Consider the following 16,568-nt stretch of genomic DNA (forward strand, 5'->3'; position numbering starts at 1 on the left):
ATTTCTACTTTAATAGCATTTAGATCTTCTAATATGTGTTCCCTGAAGTTCCTTAGGAAAACCCTCACGTCCGTTTCCCTGTCATGTTAGTTAAAGAGGAAGGTGTTTTCAAGAGAAAGGTGTGGTATGGGACTCTTTTTTTTTTTTTTTTTCGTACATGACTTTGGTGATTGCACGGTAGTCGACAAGTGTGTGCGGATGCCTTTGTTGGTGTTTTTAGTCCTGCTAAAAATCTATTTTACATACTTTTAGAGCTGAGGCTAGTGTGGTCCACTGTACCTTGTCTCGCAGTATGACCAGCTATATTCTTTCCCTTTTTGGTGGTCTCTGCATCCATGGACATTTCCGTGCTCTCATTATTCATTTCCTTCCACCTTTTTTAATTTAAATTAATTTTATTTATTTTTATACTATGTAATTTTTTTTGCAGCTGACCTGTTGGAAACAGTCTATGTCTGTGGCCTGCTCCTGTTATATTGTTGGCCTGGTGTCCATATCGGGAGACAGATTGGGTGGTACATTTGGGAAATGGTACAGACATTTCTTCTCTAGGATCATCTTAACTACGCATGCATCTTGAGCGCCGGTTCATAGTCCAGGTGTTCCCAGTTCAGATCTATCACTTGTCCCACTTGGTTGGTAATAGTTAGAGTAAAAGGTGGGAGGGGGGTAAAAAAGGATACTTACTTGTATCAGAATGCCAAAGAGTTGATGGAATGTTGAATCACAATCCAAAAACTAATCGTAGAGAGAGAGAGAGATGTACACTACAATGCGATGTGAAATGAAGAATCAGATACAATAACTCACCTAATATCAAACCAAGTTTCAACTAACTCACTTCTCCAGATACCAAGATCCTTATAGTCCTTATAAGGACTGGCTTAAAGGAGCGAAGCAAGAATGCTTTTCATATTCTCTGTTGTCTGTAGAGGTCCGTTGAGATATAAAGCTCTGATCATGGCAAGAGGGTAACAGCAATAGCCGAGCCTCAGTTAGAACATCATTGACTACAGCATTGCCATCCATTACCCTCCCCAGGTACCAATTTTAGTAGCCTCGTACGACATGCATTAGCTACATTGGTGCTATTTTTATCCTGGCAACCACACAGGGACAGATACCAAGAACCAAGACAGATACCAAGACAGATACCTTTAGGGGTGAAGCAAGATGCTTTTCTTATTCCCCACTATCTGTTGTGGTTACAGTGAGGATAAAATTTGTGAGCAATTTGCTCACCCTGAATGGGCATGGAGATTATGCATCGCTATGGGATGCTAATATAGCTTTTGGTCTTCTATATTTGAATATGTCCATTGCCTCGTATGCTGCAGCTTGCTGAACCAAATCGTTGGGGCCGGTGGACGTCATTAGGAAAAACTTGGATGCTAAGGATTGTAGAAAAGAGAAAATATAGGGAATATTTGCATCTCTATGAAGTTGATTGTTTCTAACATACCACAAAGTGTTCAGAATCATTCTCAAGCACTTGTTCTGCACTCTTGGAGAAGTTGGAGAAGCATAGGTGATTATAGGATGAATCGTCATCTGGTATAGTTGCAATTTGATTCTGTTGCTGAGCTTGCTATTTCTATTAATTTGCAGATAGATCTGAGCTATGGCTTTAGATGCCTTTGTGCACACAGACTTGGTGTGCTGATTGAAAGATAGCTTTTTTGTTGAGAATTACACCCAGGTAATTTGTTTCTGTCTTCCAGGGAATTTTAGTATTGAATAGTAACACATCTCCTACAGGAGACATTGGCCTTTTTGAGAAAAGAACGGCAGCTTTTCTTGGGGTTGACTTCGAATCTTCACTTAGAAAACCGACCCTCCAGCTTTAGAATGTTTTCTTGAAGCTTTCTGTTAATGAAATGGGGTCTGAGAGATCTGGTTAGTATTGCCGTATCGTCCGCATACAGGGCCAAAATGGAAGTCATCGGATTGTGCGGGATGTCTGACATGTATATAGAGAGCAGCAATGGAGTCAGTAGAGATCCCTGCGGCACTCCAGCAAAGATGTAGCGCTGGGATGATGTAGAACCATTGATTTTTACTTGCATTGATCTATTCTGAAGATATAAATGGATTAAATGAACCATTTTTAGTGAGGTATCGGCTGAGATAAGTTTGTGCAGGAGTCCAAAATGCCAGATTTTGTCAAATGCTTTGGATAAGTCCAGGAAAACAGCTCCTGTGCACTGGCACCAGTTGTAGCTGGTGGTGATGTATTTGACAATTCTGTGGATTTGCTGGGTAGTACTATGGTGTTGCCTAAAACCAAACTGTTCTTTAGGGAGGATGTTTAGGTCATTTACTGAGGTTTGGAGTCGTGAGAGGATGACCTTCTCTGCAACCTTACCCAGATTGGAGATGAGACTGATTGGACGATAATTTTGCGGTACGTGTGGGTCTTTGCCTGGCTTATGTATAGGAATTACATCAGCCAGTTTCCAGGTGGAAGGAAAATAGTGAAATCTTAAAATTGCATTTATTATACTGGTCAGGTGCACTACTGCCAGGGAAGAAGTTTGATCACCCAATTAGTAATGCTGCCTGGCCCAGGTGCTTTTTTGTTCTTTAATTTTTTAATAATGTTATATATCTCAGCAGGTGATGTTGGCAATATGATCAGTGCTGGTGATAGGAAGTGTGAGTGAGTGTCTGATCTTGATGTGAATCTTATATATGTGGTCAAAGTTTCCATACGAAGGCCTGCAATTCTCCTCTAAATTGTATGCTATAACTTCTGCTTTGTCTACATCTGTGTGAGCAAGGCCCTGGTCAGAGAATATTGGAGGAAGGAATCTGTCTTTGTTTTTGATATTTTTCAGTAGTCCCCCAGATGGAGTGATCAGTAGATGAAATGGAGGATCTTTTTGTCCCATACTTGGTCTCTATGAACTTTGAGTGCATCTCTTACTGCCCCATTTAATCTGTTTAGATTTATTTTATCTTGTGGTGCACATGTGTCACATAATCTTTTCCTAGCTCTGTTTTTGTCTCTGATCAAGTTCATGATGTCTTCAAGCAAACAATCTGGCTTGCGGGAAGATTTGTAGGAGGAAGCTACCTTTATAGCAGAATTAATTTGTTGTGTGAGATTTGTAACTGCAGTTTCTACTTCTTCTTTTGTGCATATGTGAGGAACAGGTCCAATATAATCCTTGAGTGCTGCTGACAGTCTTTCCCATGCAATGTAGGAGTGAGAAGGAGGACATAGGTATTCTTGATTTCCCAGCTGTAGTAGAATTGGATTGTGATCGGATGATAGTTCATCCATAGATATGATGCTGAATTGAAGTTTAATATCCTGAAGGATAGCTATATCCAGGATGTCAGCAGTGCCGAACATACTGAGATGAGTTGGTTCGGTGGGGCCTGCCATAACAGCGTTGCTTGATCCTAAGTAATTGTAAAGGATGCAACCATTCTTGTTTGTGGTTGTACAATTCCACGCAGGATGCTTGGAATTCAGATCCCCGGCGATCCATGGTGGGTTCTCTGATGCATAAGATGGCATTTAGATCAGAGTGAAGTAGAGATTTTTGGGGAGGGTTGTAAGCTGAGTAGATTTTCAGTTTGCTAGTGGAGCTGGTGATTACTTCCACTCCTGTGATCTCAAGGTTAGTGGTTGAAGGAATACTCGCAGAGTGGTGCTTAATGTAGTTTTTAATGAAGATGGCAGTGCTGCTGCCTCTGTAGAGTAGTCTGTCATTTCTGTAAAGGTGATAGCCCCTTATTGTAGGATTGTCTGAGGGTTTTAAATGAGTTTCACTGATTAAAATAACATCCGGTTTGATACCTAGATGTGAAGTCTCGGAGTTCCAGAATTTTATTTTTGAGGCCATTTGCGTTCCAAGCAACTATCTGAAGAGATGAATGAGTTTGTTACTATTCATTTATGAGAGCTGTGAGGATGACCTGTGTTTCACGAAGAAATCTTTTAGTGGAGATTTCAGTAGGGTTTGGTAGGCTGAAATTTTGTAGCATGTTTGCTAGTGAGGCCGTAATAACAGCTGTTAGGTTTTTAGGTGCTGTTGGTTGATTTTGTTCTGGAATTGGTCTAATTGTACGGGTCACATCGGCATAGCTTCTTGTTTGCTTTCGGGTGTCTCTATTATTGGAGGTCTCCGACTGTGGCTGCTGAGTCTCCGGTTTTGATGTCTGGGCCTCTAGTGTTCTTGTACTGAAGGAGGAAGGCTGATTGATTGCCTCCATCTGTCTGTTCTTTTGGTGCTGAGTACATCCTTTGTAGTTTGCAGGATGAGGGCCACTGCAGTTGGTACATTTGGCCGAGGTGGTCCTCGGCTTTGTGCAGGTATTGGTTGGGTGGCTGTCTCCACATTTTAAACATCTATATTCCGCTCTGCATAGATTCTGGGCATGGCCAAACTTCTGGCACCTGTGGCACTGCCCAGAAGATGATCTTTTATGGAGTGGTTCTGGTGTGATGATGAGACCACAGACTGTTTTTAAGTTGTAAATATCCTTGTATATTTTATGAATCTCAACAAGGACTAATGGCATGGGAGTCTTGTCTGCTTTGTACATTCTGCTGACTTTGACTGGAGGCAGATCCTGAGAATTTAGGTCAGCAGCTATTTCTGCTGTCAATGTCTTGACAGACACCACGAAGGACTACTTTTAAGTTTTTTTCGGAGATGAGTGCAAAGGTATGATACTGGATGCCTTTGTTGTCCAGTTCTTTGGTCAACCTTATATAGTCTGTCACTGTTGCTGGCTGGATCTTTATACCTTCATCCATGTTTTTGGCCTTAATGAAGCCAATATGCAAATTGGACATTGTGGATCTTAAAGCTGTACACTTATGCTTTTCTCTAAGGATGATTGGAAGCACCTTTTCTTGGAGAAATAGCGGCATCCGAACCCTGAGAATCCTGTTCCATTTCAATATTGTCATTGTGCGGTTCATCTGTTGTTCTTCGCTTTTTGTGTGCGTGCACTTCTACAAAGTCTGAAGGAGTAGAAGGCACCGATTCTAAATGATCTTCAGCGACAATGTCTGAGACACATTTGGGAGGAAACGTGTCATACAGTTTCACTTTTCCCGGCCAATTATCACTCAGCAGCTTTCCTAGTCTGAGAAATTCCTTATATACTTCCTCGAATTTGGTCTCATTCAGAAGTTTTGCCATTTCAAGACACAGATGGAGAAAGAGTAGAGATTTCTCATCCCGAGCAGGTAAAGATAATCCTGTGGACTATTGAGGGTCCACTAGCAAATCCTGTAGACACTCTTAGGTGTCTACCAGTAATAAAATGTCACTATAAGAAACAAGCAAAGGCGATACTAGCAGTTGTAGGCCTAACATGTCGCCCTTGTAATTACAAATGACTTACCTAGATAAAGCACTATGGAAAATAAAGTGACTGTTTATGGTAGCAAGCAATTAACTGCTATTATTAATGAATAAGCATAAATATAAATCGCTAAAAACATATCAATCAAATTCACAATTCATCATCAATAATACACGAAACACTAACACATGAGCCACCACACCATTTGTATCCTGATACCAAGATAGTCCTTATAAGGACTGGCTTAAAGGGGCGAAGCAAGAATGCTTTTCATCTTCCCCGTTATCTGTAGAGGACAGTGTGTGGATAAGGTGTTATTGAGCAATTAAAGCTCTGATCGTGGCAGGAGGGTAACAGCAATTAGCCGAGCCTCAGTTAGAACTTCATTGGCTACAGCATTGCCATCCATTACCCTCCAAGGAGTATTGGATTGAATGAATCAATCACCACATCTCACGGTCGATTGATCCATTCCTACTTCCTGATACTGATACCAAGATGACAGTAATGTAGTAGTCATATATAACCCATATATAAGTAGTGAAAAGGTGTTGCATGTTATTATTAAAGTACTCTGGATTAGAGCAAGTTGTTAAATTTTTTTTTTTTCGCTTAGTTATAAGAAAATAAAATAAAAACGCCTTTCTTCAACAACAAAATGACGTACGGAATTCAAACACAAAATAAACAAGTTCCTATAAAGATATGACAAAAATTATATGCTAACTTTTATTCTCTGTGTCGGAATATTGTGTTTATGTATTTCTTGTAATCACATGCAACTAAGATCACGTACAGGACATCAAAATGTGATATGTTATGTGTCACATGATTTGTTGACATCTTTCTGTTGGGTACAGGTGGGACTATAGGATCTTGTTAGGATTAGTTCTTTCTATTAGAGATTGCAATACATACTCCCTTTTATTATTAATGTATTTATTGATGGGCGCAGGTTTAAAAGCTTGTAATGGTATATGCATTGTATTTGAGTTGAGCAAAAGATTTTAGTTGTTTATGCTATTTAAAAATTGTTGATTTTTTTAAATGTGACTTTCGCCCTCTGTAATTTGTGTTAAAGTCCTTATGTTTCTGTTTGCAGCTATTTTATTAATAATTTATTGTTAAGGTTGTTAAATTTATTTTTATTAATATTCTTAGTGTTGTTTTATCCTGTATGAATTTTTTAAATTAGTTTTTTCTTTCCTTTTTTATTTTTTATTTTTTTAAAAAAATTTTTGAGGTTGACTAGTATTTCATGGGTCACTTTCCTGGCAAAACACTTTAAAAAAAAAAAAAAAAAAAAATCTGTAATAAGGGTCAACTTTATAAAAGCTGCTGCTCCTCCATAACTAATAGATCAACCAAACCCCCTTGACCTGTACATGATGTGACTGCTGTCAATGGAAGAGCTCTCTGATGCTCTGACCAAATCCAGAACTCTTGATCCTCATGTTCTCTCCGCCACATGCTGTCTAAGACAGTTGTCCCTCAAGAGATCCAAAAATTCAGTTCTGTTATGACTGCATTCTGTCTTCTTTGCTCAGTTTATATCGCTATAGTTGAAATCCTTCATCATGATCACTTGCTTTGCACTCACAAAACTAATTTGTTTAACATTTCCTGCTCATCACACTTATATTCCCAGTCTGTAGCAACATCTCACTATATATATCTTTCCTTATAAACATCTCTCTCACACCATATACTATCAAAGCCATTAGAGTTATCTCACTGTGATTCTTCACCCTGAGAGGGCACAATTCATCTCTTTTTATGAGTAACACTCCACCACGACCACGTTTACCCTCCCAATCCTGCCAAAATATGCTGTATCCTTCAGTTTCTATCCTTGTTAGAACATCTTTCTCAATTAACCAAGTTGTAGTGATACCAGCAACATTTGGAGAGACTGAATCGATCAATGCTACTCATTCCCTTCATTTCCAATGCTCCAAGCATTTGTATACAGTAAAACCAGTGCATTGCCAGTATTTTTATAGCCAATATTACTTTCCTCATACTTAACCTGGCCCTGTAATATAGTGTACACCCTCTAATTTCTCAAGCCATTATCCTCACATGAGAACATTCCTTCTACATTTCACCTGAGCAATTCTAACTTCCCTGCTGCAATATGCTCGCTTGCCCAGAAAACAACAGTCTCTCAATTTTTTTCATATCATTCTCATCTATCTTCAAACATACTCCATGCACCCACATATTAGAGATCTCTTTTCCTACACATTCTTACTATAATCTCATTCGTAATTATTGCTCTTCTCCTCCACTCCACGTTTTCATACTGTGGGTGAAGACAGTGGGTGTGTTGCCACACTCATTATCTTTCCTCGGACACATTTCTGCTTCATTGTCTCTAACATCAACCTCAAATTTTCCACTATGCAATTCACACTACCTCTCAGGTCAGGTCACTTGAGTTGCAAGTTACTAGTTTGAATTGAAGAAAATACAGAAACAAAAAGTGACAAGTAATAGACTAATTTGGAGAACAATTGTTGTTAGGAGATTAGCAATAATGTAAACTTAATTATGTGGTACCATCATAGTAGCCTGTACACTTCCTTGAAAGTATATATCAAGAAATCAATAGTAACATTATTATTATTTGGCACCTCCATGGAGTCCAAAGACTCGTCGAGGGAGAATGTGTGTGTCAAAAGCATCGAGCTATCGATCCCCTTCCAACTACTAACCACGCTCAAACTTACTTAACTTTTTGTGTGAGCCATTAGTAGCAGAGACTCTAATAACTGACCAATCTTTGCTGGCAAATCAAAGGAAATAAAAAAGATAAGGGATTAGAAGGAGAGGATAGCATATGAGGACCTAAAATTTAACTGCACATTGCGAAAATTATGAGACAATGCAATGGACCACGGCAATGATGAAATGGACACTGATATGTACAAATAAAGAGATTATAATTCCTCCTACTAGATCTTGATTAGGTTGTACTTTGACCACCGTCTGAAGATTTAGTCACCTAGTTTTTGAAGGGATAAAGGTATTTTAGAAAAGGTTCAGAAATAGTGATCAAGTGTCTCTAGAATATTGGGTAAGTGAACACATTGAGATGATACCATTTACAGAGCTTGGTGAAATGGGGGCGGAACATATGAGTCGGTGAGGAGTTTGCCACATCAATGCAAAAGAGATTTTTCATTAGGTGTAGGGCAGTGGCAGCTCGTACATAAACACTGCGACACTGCAGCACCCCCAAGGAAAAAATAAAATTTTGTTTGTGTTTATAAATAATAACAATGCTTACAACATTATATAAATGCAATACAGCATGTTAAATGTTACAGCTTATGTTTTGACATTGATTGAATAGTTAATAATTGGAATTGTTCGATTAACGCTTTTGATTACAAAACAAATGCACTGCGATCTAATGCCGATATTCGTTTGCGCTTGTCATTACACGTTACTCATTAGATACACTTCCACTTGGGCAGTGTATCATATGCTTCTGTGTGTTATTTCTGTGAGATATGAAATGTCTATTATTGGTGCGTGTTCGTGGTGAACTATCTTTTGTAAATCTTATTTAATTTTGTTAAAATAACATATAATTATTTATTTATTATAGATACAAGGCTGAATTATGACGAGTGTCACTGTTGAAAATATGAAAAGAATTATATTTTTTCAGTTATCATTACACAAAACAAATGCACTGCGATCTAACACCGATATTCGTTTGCGCTTGTAATGACAAGCACAATTAATGTAATGACAAGAGCTATTGATATGAAACTTATTATTGGTGTTTGTTCATGGTGAGGATGAAATATTTTTAATAAAGCAATTTTTTAATGTGTAAATTTATTTATTAATAAATTCGTTACTGATTAGGAAAAAAAAGTTTTTTTTTTTTTTTTGTATATGCAGTATCCACACTTAAAATTTTCACCCGCTATAAGGAGACTGGAACAAAAATAAGAGGTCATTCCTGTAGGTGTATAAGAAAGAAGTGAGAAAGAGAAGGAAGTTTGGAAGTGGTATACATCATAAGTACTTTTAATAGCACCTACTGTGTGGAGTAGTTTTGATTCCATGGAAGTATGATGATGATAACTTCTCATGCACTCATTATTCATTGTTGTCCTTAGTCAAAAGATATTGCATTAAAAAAAAAAAAATTCTCCCCCTCCCCTCTCGCTTTCTTTTCTATTCTTCTGTTACTTCTTATTTATTTCATCTTTTTTTTTTTTAATATATTACAAGAACCAACAATAGTTGCAGTAATAAGTTTTATTTTAACTAACAGAAATAGCAGCCATAGGTCTGAAATATTTAATAGCTTTGCTGCTGTATAAATTACTGCTGACCCTTGAACAACGTGGGGGTTAGGGGCATGATCTCTCTCTCTATGTTATTCGAAAATCCGCGAATAACTTTTAACTCCCTAAAAACTTAACTACTAATACTCTGCTGTTGACTGGAATCCTTGCCAATAACATAAACAGTCCATTAACACATATTTTGTATATTATATGTATTATATTCTGTATTCTTATAATAAAGTAAGCTAGAGAAAAGAAAATGCTATTGAGAAAATCATAAGGAAGTGAAAATACATTTCCAGAAATGTACCGTATTTATCGATATTAAGTAAGAAGTAAGTAAGTAAGAATATACCATAAGTTTACGTCCTCTGTTTGCAAGATGAATCGTATGTCTGTCAGTACCTACATCAATATTGTCTTATATAATACAAAACACTGTAGATGTTATACATATTACTAACACTAAACATCAGAAATGAAAAGATAATGTGAAAAAGAAATTATTCATATTTATTTACATGTATAACGATTCGTGCATTGATAATGAATAACATTAATGAATAACATGGATGAATAACACCATTAAGCTTGAGCTGCAAAAAAAGAAACAACTGTGAAGGGAATTTAAAGAAAAGAGGGACCTGCAGGCACACGAATGGTATAAAGTGCAGGCCAGAAGGGTAGCAAGTGTGGTAAAAAAAAAAAAGCAAAAGCGGATTATGAAAGGAAACTAGCTATGCAAGCAAAAGAGAATCCCAAACAGTTCTTTCAGTATGCTGCAAGCAAGAAAAAAACTGTACATGGCAAAATGATTTTAAGGAATGATGATGGTAAGGAGGTCACTGAATCAGTCGATATAGTGGAGTTACTGAGCACACACTTTGCGAAAGTATATCATCCAGGTGGTGACATTGAAAAAATGAAGGAACCATTAGTTTATACGGGAATTATGATGAATGAAGTGGAGGTGAATAGTCTATTCTTCTTCTTCTTCTTCTGCAGCTTCTCCCACTTAAGTGGGGTCACTGTTTGTTATGAGTCTCCTCCACACCTTCCTGTCTTGGGCTGTCACCACATCCAAGTTCTTCATCTTCAAGTCCTCTTCTACCAGCTCCCTCCATCTCTTCTTTGGCCGCCCACGCTTCTGCCTTCCTTGCGCATCCATCTGCATGACCCTTCTTCCCACATATTCGTCCTCCCTCCTCATCACATGACCAAACCATCTCAACCTTGCCTCCTGTATTTTCGCTCCTAAGCTCGTAACTTTCACTGTTCCCCTGACATAGTCATTTCTCAGATGATCCTTTCTGGTCACACCGCACATCCACCTAAGCATTCTCATCTCTGCTACTTCCATCCTGCTAATGTTATTTTTCCTCAGGGCCACAGTTTCTATAGCATATGTCATAGCTGGCCTCACTACTGTCCTATAAATTTTGCCTTTCAGATTGATTGGCACCCTCTTATCACATAACACTCCATCCATCTCCCTCCAGTTCCTCCAACCTGCTTGTATCCTGCATCCCACTTCCTTCTCACCTCCTCCATCTTCTTCCACTGTCGAACCTAAGTATCTAAAGTCTCTCACCTTCCTGATGACATTTCCTTCCAGCTCCAGGTCTGTCTCCTGGCCACCGCCCACTCCGCTTCTTCTCTTGAATCTACACACAGCAAGATGTCATCTGCATACAACATTGTCCAAGGTGCATCTTCTCTCACCTCCTCTGTTACCACCTCCATCACAATATTAAACAGAAACGGACTTAATGCTGACCCTTGATGCAAGCCAACTGTTACTTGAAAACTTTCTGTCTGTCCCAAACAGGTCCGAACACTTGTCTTCACATTTCTGTACATTTCCTGCACCAACCTGACATATTTCTCCGGCACCTTCTTCTCCCTCAGACACCTCCAGACTTCTTGCCTTGGCACTCTATCGTATGCTTTCTCCAGATCAATAAATACCAGATGTAGCTCCCTTTGTTTCTCTTGATTACAGAACCTTAATGTGAATACATCTGTGGGATTGGATGGTATACCGGCACAGGTCTTGCATGAAGCGGCTAAGGAATTATCAGTGCCCTTGACCATGTTGTTTAATCTGAGTCTCGAGTCTGGTTTAGTCCCGAAGATGTGGCAAGAGGGGAAAATTGTTTCACTGCATAAAGGAGGATTCAAGACTACGGTTGGAAATTACCAACCAATCAGCATATCAGGAATCGTTGTCAAGGTCTTGGAGAAAGTAGTCAAGGGAAAAATACAGGAATGGATTGATGAAAATGACATACTGTACAGGGGACAGCATGGCTTTGTGAAGGGTAGATCATGCCTCAGTGATTTGCTCAAGTTTTATAACAAGGTGACAGCTGAACTGGATAAGGGTAATGGGTTACAGTGATACTGCTGGACCTGGCAAAGGTGTTTGACAGGCCACATGGAATTCTAATCCGTAAACTACAACATATGGGAATGGATACAAGGTTGGTGAGATGGATACGTTGATGTAGAGATATCAAAGAGTAGTTTATTCAGGAGTAGAGTCCAAAAGACGGCCTGTGACTAGTGGTGTGCCGCAGGGTTCTGTTCTTGGACCACTGCTGTTTAATCTGTTCATTAATGATATAGGGAAGGATCTAAGTGGAACAGTTCATTTGTTCGCTGATGATGCAAAGTTGGGTAGGGCAATAGTGAATGCAGAAGATGTCAAAGTCTTGCAGGATGACTAAGATAGATTGGAGTTCTGGGCTAAGGAGAATGGATGTCAATTTAATGTGACAAAATGTAAGGTTATGCATTTTTTGGGGTGAAAAGATTAGCAGTAGTATACCACATTGATGGAACTGTACTCCAGGAGATTGATGAGGCCAGAGACTTGGGAGTGTTGGTGGATAGGGAGATGAAGTTTAGGGAGCACATTGCAAAAGTAGCTAAAGCAGCTCATCAACTCACTTGGTTGTTGAAAAATACCTTGACGAGCAGAGACAAGCAAGTTATTGTACCTCTTTACTGAGGCTTGATAAGACTCTTGACTACTGTGCCCAGATTTGGTCACCTCGGTTCCTTCTTGATGGGGAGGAGGCGGAGAGGATCCCGAGGCGAGTGACTAAGATGATAGCAGGTCTATGGAATGAACCATATGAGAACAGGTTGAAGATTTGTGGGTTGCAGAAACTAGTTGATAGGTGGAAAAGGAGAGATATGATTGTGGCATTCAAATTGCTAAAGGGATTCTGTAGGATTATTTCAGAGGATATTTTTGAGATCAGGACTGGTGGTTGGAGAACTAGGGGACACCAATGGAAGCTGGGCAAGAGTATGGTTAGCAGGGGTGTTAGAGCTGGGTTCTTTACTTTTAGAGTGGTAAATGAGTGGAATAAGCTGCCAGAGTCTGTTGTGGATGCTATGATGGTGAGCGAGTTCAAGGCAAGGTATGATAGATACTGTGAGAATGTCATATAGTTGTGTGGACATGATGTTTAGGGCCTCCATCGATGAGTCTAAGGACTCCCTGGAGTCGCCCAAAATAATAATAATCTGCCAGCAAAGGTTGGTCGATTGGTAGAGCCTTTGCTACTAATCGCTCATGCAAAAAGTTAAGCAAGTTTGAGCAAGGTTAGTACTTGGAAGGGATTCAATCGTTCGATGCTGTTGGCACACTCTCCTTCGATGAGTCTTTGGACTCATTGGAGGTGTCACATAATAATGATGAAGCAGCAGCAGCAGCAATATGATTGCTTTATGGTAGTTTAGTGCAATCGATACGATTGCTTCACTGTAGCCTAGCCTATACACTAATGAATGAATCGTCATATGTTTTGTTTTTATGCTAATTAATTAAATTTAACTAATTAATGACAGTTAATTTTACGCAGTTATGATTTAATACTGTATCTTTGTGTTTATTTATATTTCTCTCCACTGCGGTATGGTCTGTAAATGTTTGGATAAAACTTTTAACTTTTTATAACAGATTGGTGTATATTTTATTGTAGTAAATGATAAAATAGACTAGTATCTACATATATTGTATTTTATGAATTCTTGACATACCTAACATGTTCTTAATTTTTTCGATATTTCTATGCCCCATAGCCCATCTGTGAGTTTTTCAAATTGTCGCAAATCTCTAAAAATTTTTCTGTTATATTTATCCAAAAATATTCATGTATAGTGGACTAGTGCTCTTCAAGGTTATAATTAGAGTACTAGCTCAGCAAGGACTGTTTTCATGAATTGTTGCCAAATATTACCAGATGTGACAAATTATTTTATTTTATTTTATTATTTTTTTAAGCAATAAAACCGTTAAGCAAGAATGGAAATTCATTGATTTTGATAGTACTTATAATTCTGTAATAGTATACTTGAAATAAAGTTTAAAAATAAATCTAATTTTGGAAAAATGTTATGGATACTCAAAATATGATTCAAAATGTAATATGACACTGACTAGAATATATGGTATTGAAAGTTTTAAATAATTAGACTAATCCATCATCCACATGCTCCATACTTTCTGGAATGCTAGTCAGTAATCAGAATTTAAAATAATGTGTGACAAATTTGTCTTATGAAATTCTAAAATAAAACAAAGCATTTGACATGAGATATGTAGCTAATACACTAGAAATTGGAATATGCAAAAAAAGCCTAAACACTTTTAATGTATTATGCTTGTTAGAATTCAGATGCACTTATAAATCTTCAATTTAAAATTTGTCAAATCTGCCCATAATAGTGATGCATAATTATTAAGATAATTTTGAGATTTCATGGAATGTTTCATTTAGTGATGGATTTCCTCCTATAAGTTAACTCAAAGGAGAAAATAAGTTGCTTATAGTTGACAGTTTTTCTGTGTAAGTATTCTTATTTATTTATTCAGTTATTCTGATTTTAGTTGAGCTCACATAACTTTTTATAATTTTCTAAGGGACATTCGTGATAGATCTGTGTTACGTATCTATGAGCAGGATGCAGATGGAGGAGCAGTATATAGTACTTATGATCAAGACTTGAGTTACTTTTCTGAACCAGAATTTGATTCAGAATATCAGCATCAACATATTCACAGAGCTAAGGTAATGAATTATTAATTAATAATTATTTTTGCAACTGCTACTGAATGTTTTTCTTTTCTCTTCATGTGATTCATCAATCACTTATCTCAGTTCATCATACAGATTAGTAATAGTTCATATTTTAAATATTAATCTAATTGCTTTAGGTTATCTTTTAATAAATAAAAATATATAAATAAATGTATGTTAAAACATTATTTTCTTGACCACGAAAACTATGGAAATGACTTCTGTTAGGATTTATTGATCAAGTATTTTTTAGAACAACTATGTTATACCAACTAGTTTCACCAACTGAGGCTGTTGGCATCTTCAGGGTACATAACTGATATAAGGCACTTAAAGCTAAAAACTGTTACAGACTATAAATCAACCGATTCCAATTATATTTGACAAAAAAACAGAACGCATACAATACATGCATAGCACGTGTATGATCTCACTTGTTGTTATTTAGGAACGTTCTATAATTGGCACTATAATTCAGTTCTTGTATGTTTAGAGATCTAATAAGGGTCTTCCAGATCTTGGGCAAAAGGAATCCTTGATTCCTTTTGCCCAAGTTTTGTACAGAACAGACAACTGTTGTGGCTTCTTTAATAATTCGGGAGTGAAAATCCTCCTCTATGTAAGGAATAGAGCTTTTATTCCATTCTATGATATGGTTAGTTCTTGAGAAATGAAAGTATAAATCAGAATTTTCTTCTCTATTGTTATTAACATCTTCAGTGTGCTCCCTTTGTCTAATCTCAAGGCGTCTTGAAGTCTGGCCGATGTAATTTAAACTGCACGAGCAGGGTATGTTGTAAACTCCAGCATATTTGAAGAAAGGATAGCTATCTTTTGGAGATCTTAAGAGTTGCCTAATCATTTCTGTAGGTTTAAAAGTCTTATTCTTACTCTTATTCTATGGGATTTGAGGAGTCTTGCAACCTTAATAGAAACTGTCCCCACGTATGGAATGACGATTGTAGAAATATAATGTGTCGTCTCGTTGTCTTTGTGTGTGGGGGTGGGGGTGGGGGGGGAGTCTCCGAGGGTAGCCATTCATGGTGAGATTGTTAGATATCAGTGATAATTCATCTTGGATCACTTTTTTAACATGCGTACAATGCTAAGTTTCTGAAAAATGTGGTGGGAGGAGCTAAAGTGCAAATAACATCCTGTATTTGTGGGTTTTCAGTAAACTAACAGGCTGAGATTACCATTAGTTTGCTTCTTAATTAGAGTGTCCAGAAATGATAATTGGTTATCTTTTTCAAGATCTAGAGTGAATTTGATTGTATGGTGTAATGAGTTGATTTTGTTTAGAAAATCAAACAGGTCCTTTTTTGTGTGGTTCCAAATTTTGTAAATGTATATTTACAAACTGTAATAGCACTACAAAAATTAATTCTTTTAGTAAAGATAAACAGATAATGTCCTTGTTTATATTCATCTGTTAATTGTAGAAACTTAGCATGTATAATTCACTATGTTCTCTCTCTTTTTTTTTTTTTTTCCATGGTTTGGTCCAAGTGTACTGATACTCTACCATGAAAAATAGAAAGAATTAAGTTACTTATTCTCTTATTGAGAAATACTGTTATTTCTTTCAGAATATGCAGCATTAAAATGTCATCTGTCTTTTTCAGCATCAAAATGTTGTCTCTGATTGGAAACCAAGAAAGAACAAGGCATTCTGCTGTCCAACTCTATTGTATAATTCTACTCTACAACTCTCCGTCTCCACCAGTCAACCTCATCTACACCAACGCCATCACTACTAGACAATCACAAACATCTATGCCCACTGCGGGATTCGAACCTGCAGCCTTTTGGTTTGGAGAGCCAGATACGCTAA

General features: G+C 37.6%; 1 protein-coding gene across 1 annotated transcript in view; it reads left to right on the forward strand.

Annotated features, from left to right (window-relative positions):
• The window catches only part of LOC150105640 (coiled-coil domain-containing protein CG32809-like), a 774,652-nt gene that overhangs the window by 322,532 nt on the left and 435,552 nt on the right, over positions 1-16,568 (forward strand). The window contains exon 6 of the mRNA XM_090394279.1: positions 14,578-14,725. Coding sequence (XP_090250405.1) covers positions 14,578-14,725 — 148 coding nt within the window. The remainder of the gene's footprint in view (positions 1-14,577; positions 14,726-16,568) is intronic.

The sequence above is a fragment of the Typopeltis vanoorti genome, chromosome 6 (assembly GCF_054136105.1).
Source record: "Typopeltis vanoorti isolate ZY-2024b chromosome 6, IOZ_Tvanoo_1.0, whole genome shotgun sequence".
Lineage (NCBI taxonomy): Eukaryota > Metazoa > Arthropoda > Arachnida > Uropygi > Thelyphonidae > Typopeltis > Typopeltis vanoorti.